The following is an 18656-nucleotide window of genomic DNA, read 5'->3' as shown; positions in this document are numbered from 1 at the left end:
CCACATAGTAGAGTGCTGCACCTGGGGGTTTTGGAGGTTTTCGCTCCATGATCTTGTTGCGTCGTTGCCCTGCTGCCTGCCCCCAACGGGAGTCTAGGCCCCGCCATAGGGGCTTGTACAGACCACCTGTGCCTGGAGAATCCTCACGGCCCGGACAGTGTGAGAACCTGGGCTATACGGTGGGGGGGGGGAGCCCTTCCCTGTGTCCTGCCTGTGAGTCTGTCCACTAGGCACCTCTAGACGGGGACAATGCCAGTAGCAGAAAAACTGGACTGTACAATAGTTGTGGCGATCATCGCCTCCGTGTCATAGCGACAACGAGGACAGCATAGTGACACAGGTGGCATGAATAACCAAGAAACTGAACTGTGCAGATAGAATGATGGGGAAAACTAAAGCCACCAGATCTCTACCGCAGTGTGAGCCAGCGGCTCCCTCTGGTATGCCACTGGGAGCATTAAACCTGCAAACCTTAGAGACCACCCTCCAGGTGCACTCGGACCAGTTTGAGAGGATATTGCAGGCCATCATGGACACCAAGCTGTCACTCGAGAACAGAATAGACCCTGTCTCTCAGGATCTCAATTTGCTTAGTGTCGATCATCGCAACCTGGCAGATAGAGTGGCGGTGACGGAAACCAGCCTGCGGGCCATGGACCCTGCTGTTTCAGATATGCAGAAACACGTGCAAAGATTGGATCTGGAAGTGAAAGCTCTACGGCAACGAACGCTGAGGGGAGATCACGCCACAATAATGTTATAGGATTCCCGGAAAAAGTGGAAGGCCACAGCGCAGAATTATTCTTGGAACAATGGCCTATAAAAGAGGCAATACTGAAGTTTTTCTCAGTTGAACGGGCACACAGGATACAGTGCAGGCTGCCGGCTCCTGGATTGCCTCCTTGCCCGCTCATAGCACGCTTTCTTAATTACAGAGATCGGGACATGATACTGCAGTACTTTCGTAACAATGGCCCATAATGCTGCGAGGGTGACTCTATAACGGCCTACCCAGACTTCACAGTGGAGGTGCAGCGCCAACGATACTCCTATGTGAAGGTCAACCAATGCCTCAGAGAGCACAACATTAAATATTCCCTGATGTTCCCTGCCAAACTCCGGGTGATCGCAGAAGACCGTACTCTCATATTTTCGACCCCTGCCGATGCCTGGACGTGGATGCACGCGAAGGGCATCGCTCAACCATCGGAAGAAGACGGGGAGGCTGGGGAGTGGCTCATGTCGTCTGCTCGTCGGAAGCCCAGGAGGAGATTGAAGACACAACCTACGAAAATACAGGCAGCCGCAGAACGAGCGAAAGCATTAAGGGACACGTCGATTCACACACCGAATTCTTTTACGCTGCTCCAAAATAACTCACAGACACGAACGGACTCGGACTCGGGCAGCTCTGACTCGACTATCACAGATGTGATCAAGGGGACGGATATCACTCCCCAGACAGCGGATGATCTGTAGCACTCAGACATATATCTCATGGGAGCCTGGGATGGCACTTTTATTATCTCCGCTGCATCAAGATGTGGATCGTTAACAGCACAAGTGCGGAGCACTGCAAAGCAACACCACACAGCGGGTCCCCTGGTCGGAACCTAAAGAGGTGGATTAATGTTCAGTTCAGCCATAAACAGTGAGCTTGTCATGTCACACCGACAACTGTTCTCTGTTGCGGATGAGGCTGTGGATGGCGTTGTCATGGCTATCAGTCATCCTTTCATTTGGGCCACTATACAGTTTCCCCATGACAGCTACCACGTCTCCATGGTTGGTTTCCACATGGACAACCCCTACATGCGATTTGTTCTATGTACTTCATTTTTTTATTATTAGGGGAGATTAGAGGTGTGCCTCAGTACCACCAGATTTGGGAGTTAGAGGTTATTGAGGGTGTGTGGGGGGTTGTTTTCAATATGTTTCAATGGGTTACAGTACATTTCAATGCAATGGTCAAGCAAGCACACGCTCTGATACTGCAGGCGCATATTCCCTCTCAGAACTGGGCAGACCACATGGCGCACAACACTACACTACTTATTACACCATGGGTTTGCGTAAATTGAATACTCTACAAGACCATAATGTCCTAACATGGAACGTCCATGGGTTGGCTACGCCTGTCAAGAGACATTGCATTTACACTTTCCTTAAATGCCAAAGGGTGCACTTTGCCGTATTACGGGAAACACACCTGCTAGGTAGTGACCTGCAGACACTAAAGAAGTGCTGGCGGGGTCAGATATACGGTACATCTTCCTCTGCGTACGCAAGAGGGGTCCTGGTGTGGATAGAGCCCGGGGTGCCTTATGTGCACCGCATACAGAGGGCGGATGTGGGGGACAACATATTGTGATAGGTCAACTGGATGGCATATTACTAATCATTGTGGGGGTGTATGCCCCCAATTGCGCACAAGGGGAATTCCTCAAGCCACTTACCCCTGCTTTGTTGGCTGACCCCATGGCACCCACCATTTGGGGAGAGGATTTTAACTGTGTTCCTGATGTGTTACTGGACTGTTCATCCCCGCCAGCGGAGGGAGCAATAAGCGGGAGTAATTTCAACTTATTAGCAGCATGGGCCAGGGATAATGGGGTGCATGACGTGTGGTGCATGGGTCACCCGAATCATAGTGAGTACTCTTTCTATTCCCCGATACACGATATACATACCAGAATAGATTTGATTTGGGGAAACCCGACTGTGTGCTCTATGATAACGTGCTCAAATTATCTTGCCAGGACGATTTCTGATCACTCCCTGCTACTGCTGACTGCAAGATGGGGAAGAATGCGCTCCATTATACCCACTTGGCACTTGCAGAGTGAGGCGCTGCTAGAGATCCCATTTAGGGAGGAATTAGCTTCCTGTATTAAGCAATACTGGGAATTAAATACCGAATCCACAGGAAGTGGTCACCTTAGAGAAAGACATGTGCGCATTGGAAATAGCAGTCGCACACCACAAAGTGCCCTTCGAACTCCTTCGTGATAAATGAAGGTTATATGAAGAGGTGGATCAGCGACTCCGTTGACGCGATTATAATTACCACCTAACGCGATTGCACGCAGAAAGTGATCGCTCGGTGGCTTTTGGCATGGTTGCTTCGTGAGGAGTGACAAAATACCCCAGTAGGAGCCATACGTTTGGCAAATGGGACAATGGTTTCTTCGCAAGAAGCCATTAACGATGCTTTTAGGGACTATTACATGGGGCTATATCAAATGCAATTGGTATGTGATAATCAGCAGTTAGAATTAGTTCTACGCGAGACACCGCTTGCAAAGCTTTCTGCAATTAATAGAGCGGCATTTGATGAGCCCCTGAGACTGGAGGAACTTAATGTGGCAATAGCACGAATAGCCCGTAATAAGACCCCTGGCACAGATGGTCTGCCGATAGAATATTTTGCTACCTACTCGCAACATCTCTCCCATCCCTTGTTATCTGTTTTTTAGGAGGCACGGACTTGCGGCCTGCTTCCGGCATCCCAAAGAGAGGCGTTGATTGTAGTGCTCCCCAAGCCTGGCTGCGATCCCACGGATGTAAAGTCATATAGACCACTGCCCCTTCTCAATTTAGATTGTAAGATCTTGGGTAAAGTGTTGGCAAACAGACTCAACCCTATCATACATACACTGATACATGAAGATCACAGTGGCTTTATGCTCACTTGAAACACATTTCTGAAAATACGTAGACTACTAGGCATCATCAGTGATACTCCAGCAGGGGTATGACAATGTGGTCCTCTCTCTGGACACAGTGAAAGCATTTGACACCCTAAGTTAGGACTTTTTGTTTGCCACACTGCGGCATATGGGATTTGGCCAGGGTTTTGTGAAATAGGTGCAGACTCTCTACACAGGCGATCCCTCTGAGTAGATTTAAATGGTGCTTAGACACCTTTAAATACCTGGGCATACAAATATACCACAAGGTGGATGATCTGAGGGATGGTAACTTGGTCTGCACGCTTCGTTCTATGAAAAGCTTGCTCCAGTTTTGGTGCACGCTGCTTCTTTCCCTCTGGGTAGGTTGGCAATAGCCAATATGCTGATTCTCCCAAGGCTCCTACATTATTTTGCAGCATTGGCCATAGTTGTCCCTCTGAGTTTCTTCCGTGAACTTAACAGTATATTTTTAGGACTCATCTGGGGGCGGGACAGACACCGGGTCGCACTCACTACCCTGAAGCGTCTGCTGCGAGGGGGGTGGGGGGGAGTTGCCTGCCCCAAATTTTGAATACTACTATGCAGCAGCACAATTACAGTGGATGTTATATTGGCTGAGGAAGCCTGAGTCACTTGAAGCAACATGGGTACGGATGCAGATAGGTGACATTCCCCTCTGTACATGGTTATCTGAATATATACAGAGACATATAAGTAACAACCCATTATTGACAGCAGCATACACCAGCTGGCGGAGGTACATACTGGGCAGAAAACCCAATCCCCCATAGTCACCCCTCATCCCGTTGGGCCAACTACCAGGAGGCACACTATTACTTAGAACTCACTCCACGGTTCCATGGGTGGAGGCAGGGATAGAGACAGTGGGGGACTGTTTTGATGATGGTACTTTGATGCCTTTTGAGACAATTATGGACCTTGCATCGTTGGGATCGGAACACTTTATTACATATCACGCTACATGTCATCCGATTAAAACGGCATGGGCTCGGGGGGATCATGGCTTCCCCCGCCTTACATATCTTGTTATCACACAGTGGTTCAAAGAAAGTTATCACCAACTTATTTAGAGCGCTGACTAACGTAGATGACATGCAGCTTGAGATAGCACTCCACAGATGGAATTTGGTCTTCCCCAATCCGCTAACCTCCAAGAAATGGATTGAGGCCCCCAAGCAGGTGCAGAGAGTGTCTCGAAATCATAGATTTCGCTATACACAATGTAACTTTGTCCATCAGACCTACTTGTCCCCACATCGTATTCTACGCATGTACCCTGGATCGAACCCTGCATATCCCCTCTGCGGGCTCTATGCAGCCAGCTTCTATCACATGGTGTGGGACTGTAGTTCATTGCCGAGAGTCTGGTAGAACATCATAGCAGACATTACAGACCTAATGGATCATACATTTACACTTAACCTGGAACCTTGTCTTCCGGGAATACGCCCTAGAGCTAAGCAACATACACACATTCGTAAGTTTGCTGATCTAGCGTTTATCATGTATAAGCGATTGATCGCTATGGGATGGAAAGCGTCTCGACCACCGGAATTGTCTACTTGGCGTGTCATTACACTTAAGTGGACACGCGCGGAAACACGTGTCTTGCGGGATAGGGGACAGGCACTTACAGGCTATGACACCTGGGAAGCCTTGGTGGTCAAATTGGAAGCCAAAATTGATGAGCGTCCGCCGTGACTTATTAAATGCCGAACAGAAGATTCACATGTGTATCAGCCTTTTATGTCTCCCTGGGTCGTGTTGATAACAAATGGTCTCCCAACGGATGTGCATTCCTATTGAAAGAATATCGGTAGTGGAGTGCGATACTGACTAGACTATTGCCCAAACACATATCCGTGTGGAATATCGAAAGGAACAATAATTAACTTAGCTGCTCCGGCTCTCAATTTTAGAGGGTAGGGAAACACACGGGTAAGCTAATGTTATTATTACTGGAACTGTGCCATGGTACTATGACTACTGGAGAGGTGGTGGTATATGCGTAATACAGGCATTGCGATGGGGATGTTACTGTAAGGTATCATAATGAACAGAGATGATATTGCATGTCTGTACTGCTTGGAGCCAAATGATAGCTTTAACGCTTGAATCAAAGAACACCTTTTTTTTTATTTATTGGAATGTAGTGTATATTACCCAGTTTTGTAATTGTGACCAACAATATGTGTTGAAATTAATAAAACAGATTTTAAAAAAATGAATGGCTGCATTATATAGAAAACGAGAGTGCTTTTCTACAGAATACCATAGGAGACACCCTGCTTAGTTGTAAAACGTCAGGAAGCTGAATTTTGTGTGAGTTGTGTCAGGCTAAGATACTGAGAGAGCCTAGAATAAAATAATTGGGTGGACACTATAACTGTTTTATGGCAAAAGGGAAGAAGAGGTAGGCTTTCCCAAGAGCTACGAAAAGGTAAAAGCTGATGGAAGTCTATTTAATGATGTAGCATTAAAGGATCATTTCAAATGTTAATACATTGGCAACCAAATTTCAAGTCAAAGGTCAAGGAAGTCTTAATTCGGCCAATACTTTGACCATAAAAGCATATGAAAATTCAAAATACATAAATCATCAAAATAAATGTAAAAAACAGTAAACAATTTAAAAAAAAAGTCACTGGAGCCATAGGAAAAACAGACAATTATTGAAAAATGTCAACATATCACACTAAACATTGCTTAAAAGTGCATATGTTTCCTGGGTTAGTACCAGTAGCAATGGAGACAAATGGTTAAAGTGCATACGTTTTTCTCAGATTAATACCAAAGACAATAAAGACAATAAAATTAAGAATGGCACTGCAAATTTCAATAGACCAGAGAGACTGCAAGTAATATAAACCATCTTTATGGGAAATAACATTCCTTGATAGGATGATAGGTCGCAAGAAGCACAACCGAAAGGATTTGTTTAGTGTGCAAAAAAGCATAAAGTGTGTAGTGGATTGGGCAGTGACAGCATTGCGAAGGGCAACACGGGAGGGAGGCTTGCTAAGAGTCTGCAGTGCGAAAACTATAAAAAAAATTAATCATATTAACTCTAAACCTTGTGAGATAAACTCTATGCTGCGAATTGGTTATCCAAATTAAGTATGGTTCCAAGTCTACTGTTGTGGATATTTGCATATACCTGGTTGGTGAAGGCATGTCCAAGACTCTCACAAGTATTTTCTCATCTCTACAGGACCCATAGGCTTCTTTGAGAAACATTTTAGATTTTGGGCCAATAGTTTCAGGACAGTCAAATAAATGTCCGTAACCCATTCGGAAAAAGTATTTTTATATAACACAGCCATAGGATAGCGGACATATCTTCCAGGCCTACACAATCAGCGAGCACCTGCATTGAGAGGTTGATATTTGGGGTGTTCCATATGTTTAGATATAAGAGGAGTGGTGCAAGATTGATTTGGTCCTCTATGGGTTTCAGTCTTATTTCCAAGGGTGTAATAAACTTGCAGTGGTTCTAGGAATACTCAGGAGCCTGCACAAAACTGTTTTCTGCTGCCTGAATTTTCCCCATTGCAGAATAACCCCAGACTCCTGTACCATACATGCTTACTGCAAAGCCTTTACATTTATAAAGCTGTGCCATCTCGCACACTGTATTCTGGCCCAACCTTTTTGCGAACCTAAAAAATGTAATTGCCAACTGCTTCCATTTTTTTGTGCCATATTGACCAGGAACCTATCCCAACGCCTGCTTGTATCCTATAAAATGCTTACACTATTAAAAGTAGTTGCTTTATTAGTGAGACTCCCTTCCAAAAATAGTTTTTTGATTTAGTACCGCTGGTGCCACATGATAGAATAAAACATTTTTGTTGATTCACTTTTAAACTCAAATCACACATAAAATCCTTAAAACCGTTTTAAAGGTTTGTAAACCATTTGTTGTACAGACTAAAAGAACCACATCATCTGCGTAGAGCAAAACTGCAACTACTTGAGTACCGATTATAAGGACAACTTTGCTCCATGTTTTTAGAGATTTTTCCAGGGAATTTTTATAAATTGTGAAAAGGAAGGGTGCTAGAATGCACCCCTGCCTGACTTCCCTGGCAACTCTGATAGATACAGCGCATTCACCAGAACGAGAATAATGCACCCTTGTGGAAGTGTCCCAGTGTAAACTCTTAATTAGATCCAGTAGCAGTGTCTCGATACTAACCTAGCTCATCAGGTCTGACAGCATTTTCCTATCCACAAGATAAAAGGCACAGTAGAGGGCCATAAAGGCCGTATGTAAACCCCCCTCCTGACCTATAATAAGTGTAAGGTTTATTGCCTGTTCTTTACTGAATAGGGCTAAACAAAGAATTGGCCTCTGCCCAACATTTTAATCTACCCAAAATGATGCAACCTAAAATCTTTGCTGTTGTATAATCAGTGAGATTGGTTGATAGAACACTGGGAATTTCCTGTCTCTCTTTTTCAAAATAGGAACTATTATGGATTCCCTCCACTAGGTGATTAAATCGCACTTCACTGCTGCCCTCAGCACATTAGTTAGCAAAGGAGCCAAGAACACTGTATTGTTTTAAACAAATCACATGGGATCCAATCAGGGCTGTCGTGGACCCACTTTACTTGCTTGGGTATAGGAGTTTATCTCAGCCTTGGCTTGCAGGCCTGTGCCCTTTTGCCTATGTTTTATTATTCAGTTTCATTCATTTTAGCATTGTTTGCACTTCTTGCATTTTAGGAGAAATGTTTCTATTTTATAATCAGTTGCCATTCCGTGAAAAGTCATTATCAGTAATGTACGTATTGGATTGTCATCATGTCCCTTTGCTTCACGTTAGACAAGAACAGAATATGAACATTTCAGGCACTTTTGTTATGATGTTGCCAATCCAAGTTTGCGCACACAATCTAACACTTACGTACATATTCACATCAGGATGTCTGCATCGTAAAATACCCTGGGCCTTATAAAAACACTCTGTGAGACCAAGGTCATTAGAGGCGGGTTCCACCCAGGATATTCCATCCATTCTGCACATCACTTTGCAGCAGACCTGAGCCTTTGTGTCTCTACACCACCTGATTTGGAGACTGGAGGCCAACCTTGTTCTGAAGTAACAGGAGTTGGGACGCTTCTCATTGACATGGCTTGGGCAGATTAGGTTTATCATACCTTGTTCTCTTTAGGGTAGACAATACGCTTTATGGAGGAATTTGTCTATTCATGTTTATTTTAAAATGTTGTGATTGTTCATATTCACATCGCTTATTCTCACACACCTGATTTTGTCTCTTGTCATTATCCTAATCATTTTAGCTCATGTATTTTATCATAGATTGCAGTCTATACCAATAAATGTATTGAAAACTGTCCTGCATCTTCTTTCTTGCTTTTGTGTCTGTGTAGGAGACTCATTTGTAATGAGAGAAAAGGGTAAGTTAAGATTTGTTGCACCGCAATTTCCCTTAGAGGATTTCAGACTCCATGCGTTAGGCTGCCAGAAATCACTTTTATTGTTTGTGTTTTAGTGAGTTGCTGCTAGAAAGTTGGAAGGGTTGGTCCGACAGGTGCCAGTTGGTGTGAGAGTGACTCAGTCGCCTACAACCAGAGGTACTGCCACCCCAAATCCAGCAGTCTTGTAGCGATACAAGGGTCCATACGACAGGGCTTGGGGCCTTTCCATTTTTAGCATTCATAATAGCGCCTGTTATTGAAGATAAATCTTTGAGATCCGCTATCCAGGCTTCCTCCATGGGGAATTGATCAGGACTACTTTCAGTACCATCTGTTTTCTCCCCACTGTCCGAATTGAAAACGGAAGTGAAATGGTTGACCAATTCTTGTGCGGGAATGTGGCAAACCGCCTGTGCTGATTGATTCCCCAATAAAGCAAACTGCCTGTTCTGATTGATTCTCCGAAAAAAGGGGCAATGTACTGTTTCCCAGAATAAACAAGAGTCTTTCAGCGTGGGCACTTTAGTAAGGTCCTCCGAAGCACTCCTTCTAGTATCATCTTTCCTTTTCCGGAGGGTATGTTTATAATCTAACCTTGCAGCTTTAATGTCACTAATGTTGCATGAATTGGTGTTTGTCACCCCTTTTAGAACTTGTAGGGCAGTTACACACTCATAGCTAAACCATGAGTGACCAAGTCTCTCTCTAGTAGGTTAATATGAAACTAAACCTTTTGATAAAGCACTTGAAATCATACTGAAATTGATCAAGATTTTAGCCGGATCATCTTCACAGGCGAGGCAACCCAAAAGCTCTTTGTAATGTGTAATGACCAGGTGATGAAAAAATGTATTTGGGTCTATGGAATCCCACTTTAAGAGCGCCCCTTTGTTTGTCATATAGGTAATAGGACACGTACTCTTGGTAGATTTGTGTACATGCCACATCGGTTGAAATTGTAAACATAAGGGTTTATGGTCCCTGAAGGGAAGTGAAAGTACCTTATAATCCATGAGGAGCCGAACCAGGTCCCTTGTTTATAACACAAAATCAGTCGTACTGTCCTCGCCTTTACCAGTCACTGTGTGCGGATTATCTTTACTCCCATGAATGTCAGAAGAATTTTTTTTAATTCTGTGTTAATATCAATTTATTAAGTGCATCTCCATGTGGCGAGTGAATAAAATGGCTTGTGTCAACATCTTGTACATTGGTGAAACCGCACACCTAATCCCCTTCATATGGGCATTTTGGCCTATTGAAATCACCCACCCATATGACTGACGTGTGCGTTTTACCCCTTTCAAGGCAGTCTAAGATTTGCTTACCCAGCTCTTCAATTATACAAATTGGTTGTGCCTTAAAGAAATTAAAATTAAAATTAATTCAAAGAATGTTTAATTGATTTGAGTAACAAAACATTAACATTTGATACCATGGTCTTAATGCAATGATTTGAACTTCCCTCTACCAGCAACGATTGGAGCAGCATGTGTACAATAGCATTTAAAACCATTAATGGCAGTATCTTCAAACGCCCATGTCTCCTGGCAACAAATATTATGAAAGTTCTCAATAAAAGATAAGCAGTCCTCATCTTGAATTTTATGTTGTATCCCCACTATGTTCCAGGAGAGAAATCGTATACCTTTGCTCGCCCATCAGTTTCTAGGGTTTGGGATTTTCGGGCTGGCTTATTTGACACACAAGTATGTGGGTCAGGAGGCATTACCCTCTGAGTTGTGGTAAATTAGGTCCCATTCTCCTTTCTTGGATGTGGTAATTTGTCTTCATCCATACCCGACCGGGCCATATACTTGTTCCTCAGTAGTAAGGGGCAGGTTGGTTGAAAGCTATTACGAGGGTGACTTGCCTAGCTCGCCCAATGGACCCGTGAATCTACCCGATCTGGATGTCTTTAAAAATACCCAAGAAGCAAACTCTTAATGGGACTCATTTTAACCTTACCAAGGTTGACTTGGGGAAGAATGTCTTCAGCTGTTTTTGGTTTGCGAAAATGTACAATTAAGGTATTGCCCGGATAGTCACTTTGCAATGGACCAATCCCACCTACTCACTGAAGAAAAAGGATCTTGTTATTCAAGTCCCAGAGGCAGTTTACTGTACTGTTTAGCCAGAACAAAATCTTATTTCTGAGTGACCATGTTGTTTCAATAAAACCAGTAGGCAGCCTTGGTACATTAGCAAGGAAAACAACGCATGGATGTGAGGTTTGAGGGAGATCGATAATAACTGGCGTGGCTAATTTTGCGGCATGATCTTCTCCCTGCACCCCGAAACAGGTGCAGAAACCAAGGGAAGAACTTCTTTAGATAGAGATTTTACAGGACATGATGGTATAGTCAATGGGGGAACTGCATTTGGATTACCAGTAACATTGCGTGTATCAGAATTTGTAGCATTCATAGAAAACCTGCTCAATGGAGGCGCTAGTTGAGGGCCAAAGGTGGAGGAGCCTGTGGTGAAGGAGGGGCATTGTCATTAGGGGACTGAACTGTCCACTCTATAGTGACCCCACTGCTGGTTTAGCAATATGTTTTAAACTGGCCTCTATAGCTGCAAGGCCATCATAAACAAGGCACAGTTTAGTGTCCACAAGCTCGCTTATAAGGTTTTTTTAAAGCCACCCAAGAGTCAAAATGAGAGAACTACAGAGGCAAGGCTTGATACAGTGTCAGATGTTCCAGCTAGATTTTTGCCCTGTTTAGACTTATTCTGCTTAGAAATAAGTACTCTCTTTCTTGGCTTTGGTAGCGGGCATTCATTTGGGGAGCTCGAAGTACTCTTAATGGAAACGGGTCCCTTAGCTAACTATGGCCCAACTAGAGGGGCCAATGTTGGTGACCTCTTACTCCTTGTAGATGTTATAGTAACATCCTTGACATCATTTGAGGTCCTAGGAGCATAACCATGAATTTCTACTGCTGCGGCTTCAGTACTTATTATGGAGACTACAACAGGTGGATCTACTTGAAGATCTACAGTCAGTGAGAGGTGTCGCTCAGTTAACTTTATTTCATTTGCCTCAAGGTCCAAAGCCCTAACCAGAAAACTGCAAGTATGTGGTTACGTGAATGTTTGGACTGAGAGTCTGAGCTACCTGCTAGATTGGCCTTTCTTTTGCCCATTGCTGCACTGTTTATAAAGAAAATCAAAAAGACCAAAAGATTGATCCAAAAGGTGATATACATGAAGAAATCACCAAACAGTCAAGCACCATGGAATCCCTGGATGCAACGGTAAGGTCAGAAATCCAAAATAACTAAAAGCCGAGATGAGGGACTGGCTATGACGGGCTAAGATGGACCTGTCTTGGCCCAGTCTCTTGGCCTAAGCTCAGCCTGGGTGCATCCTGTATGTATCTAGTGCTGTGTAAGAGCATCCACGCTTTTACATTGTGTCAGGGCCCCCCCCCTCCACAAAGGATGAGAAGCTGGGGGATTAAGTCCTACCCTAGCCTAGGCAGGCAGGCCGCAACATAAGCCACAGGCTTCAGGCCACGCTGACCCCGTAGTGCTTTCTTGGAGTCCCCAAGTCATGCTGCCTGGTTTGGGCAGTGCGGACTCACGGCTTCCATCATCCGCCTAAGAGTTATGGAGGCTACCAAAGAAAATTAAATTATTCTTATTACAATTCAGCTTCAACGAACTGACATCCATGTATCTAACACTATGAGTACTATGTAATCTTAGCAGCTGTTTTGAATATTGAACTTTTCCTCATCAAGTCGAATAATGAGCTGAGCTTCACTGGCATATTCAAAGAATGCCAACCAGGGAGCAAGAAGCATGTGAGAGCAGCAAATGGGCATGTAGAAATTGAACAGGTAGGACAGAGGACCGATTCCTGCTGACTCCACAGGTGATGGTCTTAAATTCTGATTCACCTGGAGAAGGAGAAATAGCTTAGGAGGGGTTGGTATAGAAATGAGCCTTGCCAGTCTAGTGCCCAGTCTGTCACTTCAGCCTCAGCCTGAAGACATTTGAGGAGGATGGAATCGGATACCAAGTCAAAGGCCACAGAAAAAAAACGGAAAAGCTATGCTTGCTTCCATTGTGAGTTTAGGAAGGTCGTTAAAGCTGGCCCTAAAATGGCCTGTGTGGTATGAGATTCTCTAAAACCAAACTGAGTTCCGTCCAGGATCTGATGGCCCTCAATAAAAGAAGTAAGGTAGTTGTTATCATTACTCTTAGTTGTCAAGGAGGGGAAGGGTAGGGGGAATATAGGAATACAGTACAGTAGGATTGATTGTTTTGATCTTTTAGGTTGGATTGTTTTCCTTCTTGTCTGAGATTTCCCTTCAGGGAGTGATTGGTTTCAAAGCCTGTTAAAAGTAGGGACAATAGTATACTTTATTAACTTAATTTTCCTTGTAGGGTACAGACTTGAAGGGGAGTCTGGGTGGATATCAAAAATGTGACATGGATGCCAGAAAGAGGAGCAAAATAAAAGTGTATAAGGAGATTCTAAGCAGGGCAAACAGAACTAGAAAGAGTAGTACAAGACTGGTCAAAACAGGTGGTAGACCAAGAATGGCCGTGATCTGGAAATTTTTAGAACGTTGACAAATTTGTGTTGCATATTAGAGCAATTATGTAATGTAGGGGTATTATGTTAATATTAGTATAACATTCCAATGTTAAGATTGGAGGTTCATCTCAAATACTTTTAACACCTCTTACTTAATTGGATTCCATGCTAATGGGCCTTTGTTAAACATGGCTCTAGTTTTGTTCTGTAGTACAACTGTACAAATATGTACAATGCTTTTTCATAGGTTTGTAGCATTAAAAAATAAATATCAGTAGTTTTCAAATTGGTACATCATTGCCAAAGGAACTCAGCATTTGCAATGTAATCTGTGGGTCTACACATATCATTGCTATTTCATATTACTATATGTTGGTAAGTGCAGGGTTCAAGATATTTGACAATCATGATCGTAGTTAACATCAACAGTGAACTAAGCAGTGGTTCACACACTTAACGCCTCCCTTCTTTCTTCAAACTAACGCCACAGGCGGGGTGTGGGAGAATTAAACCCTACTAGTGAGATACAATGGGGTGGGGCCGGTCCCAACATCCTTCAAACAATAATCACAGTTGTGTCGGTACGTCTTGTTTGATAAGCACCATAGGATTTTCAATTTGTAACCATCCTTTGCAGCTTCATGCACCGCTAGTGTGAATCAAGGATCAGAGAGCAGTGGCATTGGTTGGAGGGATTCTCTTAGGAGTAGTAGCTTATATCACAACAGACAAACACAAAGCACTCACAGGGTATTCAATTCTGTATTGGTTTTCTGAGCAAACGCTTTTCCGCACCAATGCCTGTCCCAGTGCTCCTACAAATGGCAACAGCTGGCAATCGCTTACATTTAAAAACTGCATAAACTATTTCCATTGGTGAATAGAAATGTGACAAGTGAAACAGGATTTCTGCCATACTAGTCCAGATACTTTTATTTCTGTCTGCCATACTTGCATGTAATGTCACACTGAAATCCAAATAACAGTAACCGTGTTTTTTCAATATTCTCGAATAGACAATTATTGTATTTCTCCAAAAATAGTCAAAAAAGCTGAATACTGAACATCATTGGAAACGCAAGATGCATATTTATGGTCTTTTTCCAAACTCATAAAACCCTGAATGGGCTGCCATCAACTTCTGAGTGCAATGTTTTATGATATTGTTCCCCCTCATCTGCTGCAGACAAAATGTTTTGAATACTTCGAAGGAATCTGCTAAGTAGCTATCATCCTTCAGCATGATAATTGATAAACAGAATTCACATCGTGCAGCGGTCCTGGAAGTTCACCAATAAACATGGTCACAAGCCATTCCACCTGGTACTGCCGAACTCTTTAGGACAGGTGCCTCCTTTACCATTTCCATTGGTATGCCGTTTTTAAATTCAAGTGAGTGCCAGCTGGTGCCATTTGTAGGAGTATTGAAAAAGGCAGTGTTACACGTGAGTCCACTATATATATATATTATAATATAGTTTATTATAGCGTGCCAGTAGTCACTATGTAGTTATAGTTAGGGTAGCCAGACTAAAAACTTTACCCCATTTGAGGAATCACTATGAAACTTTGCAGACCTATTGTCTTTTCTATATTGACAAGTAATGCAAAGTTATGAATCATGAAGGAGGAGCAAAGAAAAAGGGGGGTCTCACAATACGTTTTTCCCCAATGCATTTTCAATGGACTTCTTAGACAGACATAGCACAAAAAGAGCCAAATGTACTTTCATGAAATTTGGCAGGAATGAGATTATGTTGTGGGAAGGATCCTTTGTGGGATTTGATGAAAATACATTCAGCTGTTTTGGACTTAAAAGGCGCTTAAACTTAGTGATAGCTATGTTTGCGGAATACCTCTGTAGTTTTGAGGAATTCAGCAAACTTTTCACATAAATAACGCACTACGTGGCGAAGACAAAGCATTATGTGATTGTCTAATCACTGCCTTCACAAAAGATAAAGGCAGCCATGTTTTATTCACATTTTGCCTGTGTTATAGGTTAGGAGCTTAGATCTAGGTAAATATTAGGTTTCATATTTTTCCATACCAATTACCACTTTAGTAAAGTCGTAATGTGTTGGGAAAACTATAGGTTTCTGTATATTTCAAAACAAAATTATGGAGTACTGCAGTACAACCTAGGAACTACAGTTGAACTTAGCAAAAATGAAAAAGAAAATATGTAAAAATAAATTAAAAAAAAGTCAAAAAAACACTATAATAAACTATATTTCACAAATATATTGTACTACAGTGTATTTACACTTTTTCACATATTAAATTCTTTAAAAAAAAAAAGTCTATACAGAACCGAGGTAATAACTGCACTATTTAAATGCAAATTTACAAAATAAATAAAAAATAATAAAAAAAGGTACTTGCTAGGTGCTAGCACCGTATTCCCTAAACTGTTTTAAAAAATATATAGAAAATGTAAATACATTTCCCGACTTATTACCACTTTAATAAAGTCCCAATAGGTGGGGAACATCAATAATACCTACTTACCTATATTTAAGTGCCTAACTCAGAATACAACTAAAGTGTAGTAAAAAGATTATGGCTGCCTTTATAGTTTTGTAAAGGGATACATTAGCCAGTCATATACTGCCTTGTCCTCCACATGTACCATTGTAACATTTACCGCGGTATACTTAAAGATATCTCAGTATAACATGGCACAGTATATCCCTAAGGGACAGATTTATCACTGTATTGTGTTACCCTTGTGTCATGCATGGTGTTGCAAGGGCAATGCAGTACTTAAATCATATTTACCAAGCAACCATGAGTTGTCCTGCATAACGTGGTAAATGTAGGGAAATGCAAGGCAGCGCAAGTCACTGCATTGCGCGAGTCTGCACACCACGATCTACATTCCTCCAAAATGTTATGTGCATCCATTCCTCCATTTTCTCACCAGTCTACAACACTCCACTGTGTGAGACACCACTCTACTTCACTGTATGGCACAACACTTCACACTGTGACAAGTACATCCACTTTATGACATGGAACTCCACTCTGTGACAGTCTACTCTACTCTGACACTCCTTGCCACTCCATCCTGACACACCACTCCACTCCACTCTGCTGTATTCCACTGTACCCCACTGCACTCTACACCACTCCACTCTGTGGTATTCCACGCTATGGCACTCCATTCCATTCTTCTCTACAGCATGCTCCTCGATTCTGCACCACTCCATTCTACACCACTCAGCTATATGCCACTCCACTCTACAACACGCAACTCCACATCACTCTACTCTATGGCACACCACTGCACTGTATGTCATCCAGTTAACGTTATTTCACTATACATTATTTGACTGTACGCTATTCCACTTTATGCCACTGTACAGCACTCCAATGTACATTACTACACAACAATCTTTTCTACTAAACTCCATGATCCTCGACTTAATTATGTTCCACTGAGCGATACTCCACTCTACGATTTGAAACACTGTTTAATACAAAAATAAAAACGATTGAAATTTAATTTGAAAAAACAAAGGTTAAGTTATAGCTAGGAAATCTTTATTTATTCTTACCATGCACACCCACATAAATTATACAAACACTAAACATTCTAAATGTATAGGTATAACTTAAATCTATAATTTACACACCGCCAGTTATAACTTAAATTTCTAATCTGTGAGCCACCTTCAGTTTACTGTGTCACACACTTCTGCACAGTCTTGTCAGCTCACACACCACACTTTAAACTTTGTTTTTTCCATGGAAATATAAAAAATATATATGTAGAGTGAGAGAGAAAAAAATATTGGTGTTTACGCAACTGCACTAAGACAGTAAGAATAACAAATGCATATTACTCATTTACAATGGGCACAGGCTCAACTGAAAGTGGCTAGTGTAACACCCACAAACCAAATAATGTAAATATTGTAAACATATATAAGACTTAAAATATAGTGGATATATGGTTTAACTACAGAGACATATATTGCACTGAATCCCCTGTAATACTTTGAGTTCACTGATGAGCAATTGAGGTGCTGGGGTTTATAGGCAATTAACCAAACTAAGAATGGGAATTCAATGCAGTTGTCCGTGTAGCAGAAGACAGATGGCAGAAAGCAAAAGACAGATGAAACGTAGAAGCTAGACTCTGATATGTTTCTTGATTGTCAAATCGCACACAACTCCAAAAACTTAGAAATGTTGAAATAGAGGTCACAATAATCAAAATTTTCGAAAAGGCTGCAGGCAGTAACAGCTGGGCCCAAAGTTAGGCGTGTGAAAACGTCAACTATTAGCCAACATTTTAAAGGGGTTTGGTTTTTGTGATCAATTCCTTGGATCATGTGTCAGGGATGGTGAATCCACACTTCGGTCATAAGAGTTACTTGCTCCGCCCCTTGCTTGATCTTACAGCACGCTGGAGTTCACTCACCTCTGGAAGGTATCATTTAATCAACATGGTATTCCTAGTTCTAGGGCAAGGTTTAGTCGACTTCTATTAAAGTAAGTACCCTAAACAAAATAGCATGAAATAAAGCACACAAAAGTATAGCCTGTTCCAGAGCCCCTGCACGATGTCAAAAGTAATATTTAATATGGGCTACTAAATAGGCAGAGATGCTTACAGGCTTCCTTGTGGTGGGGTAGCAGTACTGGGAGCAAAACATTAATCATTAATATCAGTGTATTTGTTAGTTCGTAATAATATTTGTCAGTCTGTGCTGTTGTGCTGATAGATTACAAAATGCGTACAACTTTGAGGCATCGGTTAAAATGATTTTATGATTTGTGTAAATATTATGTCTCTTCTTCAACATATTAGACATAAAGCTTAAAGAATATGGTGCTGAGCTAATCGAGGTTTCCGATAATGGCTGCGGGTTAGAAGAAGAAAATTTTGAAGGCCTAAGTAAGTGGAAATGTTACTGCTTTTGTTTCTTTTCTTC

The 18656-nt window shown here is 42.2% G+C and overlaps 1 protein-coding gene across 1 annotated transcript in view; it reads left to right on the top strand.

Annotated features, from left to right (window-relative positions):
- PMS2 (PMS1 homolog 2, mismatch repair system component) overlaps positions 1 to 18656 on the top strand; it is a 121518-nt gene that overhangs the window by 25979 nt on the left and 76883 nt on the right. The window contains exon 3 of the mRNA XM_069210154.1: positions 18533 to 18619. Within this exon, the coding sequence (XP_069066255.1) occupies positions 18533 to 18619 (87 nt within the window). The remainder of the gene's footprint in view (positions 1 to 18532; positions 18620 to 18656) is intronic.

Source organism: Pleurodeles waltl, chromosome 10, assembly GCF_031143425.1.
Source record: "Pleurodeles waltl isolate 20211129_DDA chromosome 10, aPleWal1.hap1.20221129, whole genome shotgun sequence".
NCBI classification, from domain to species: Eukaryota; Metazoa; Chordata; class Amphibia; order Caudata; family Salamandridae; genus Pleurodeles; species Pleurodeles waltl.
Note: the sequence above shows the minus strand (reverse complement) of the source record. Positions and strands in the feature narration are given on the sequence as shown.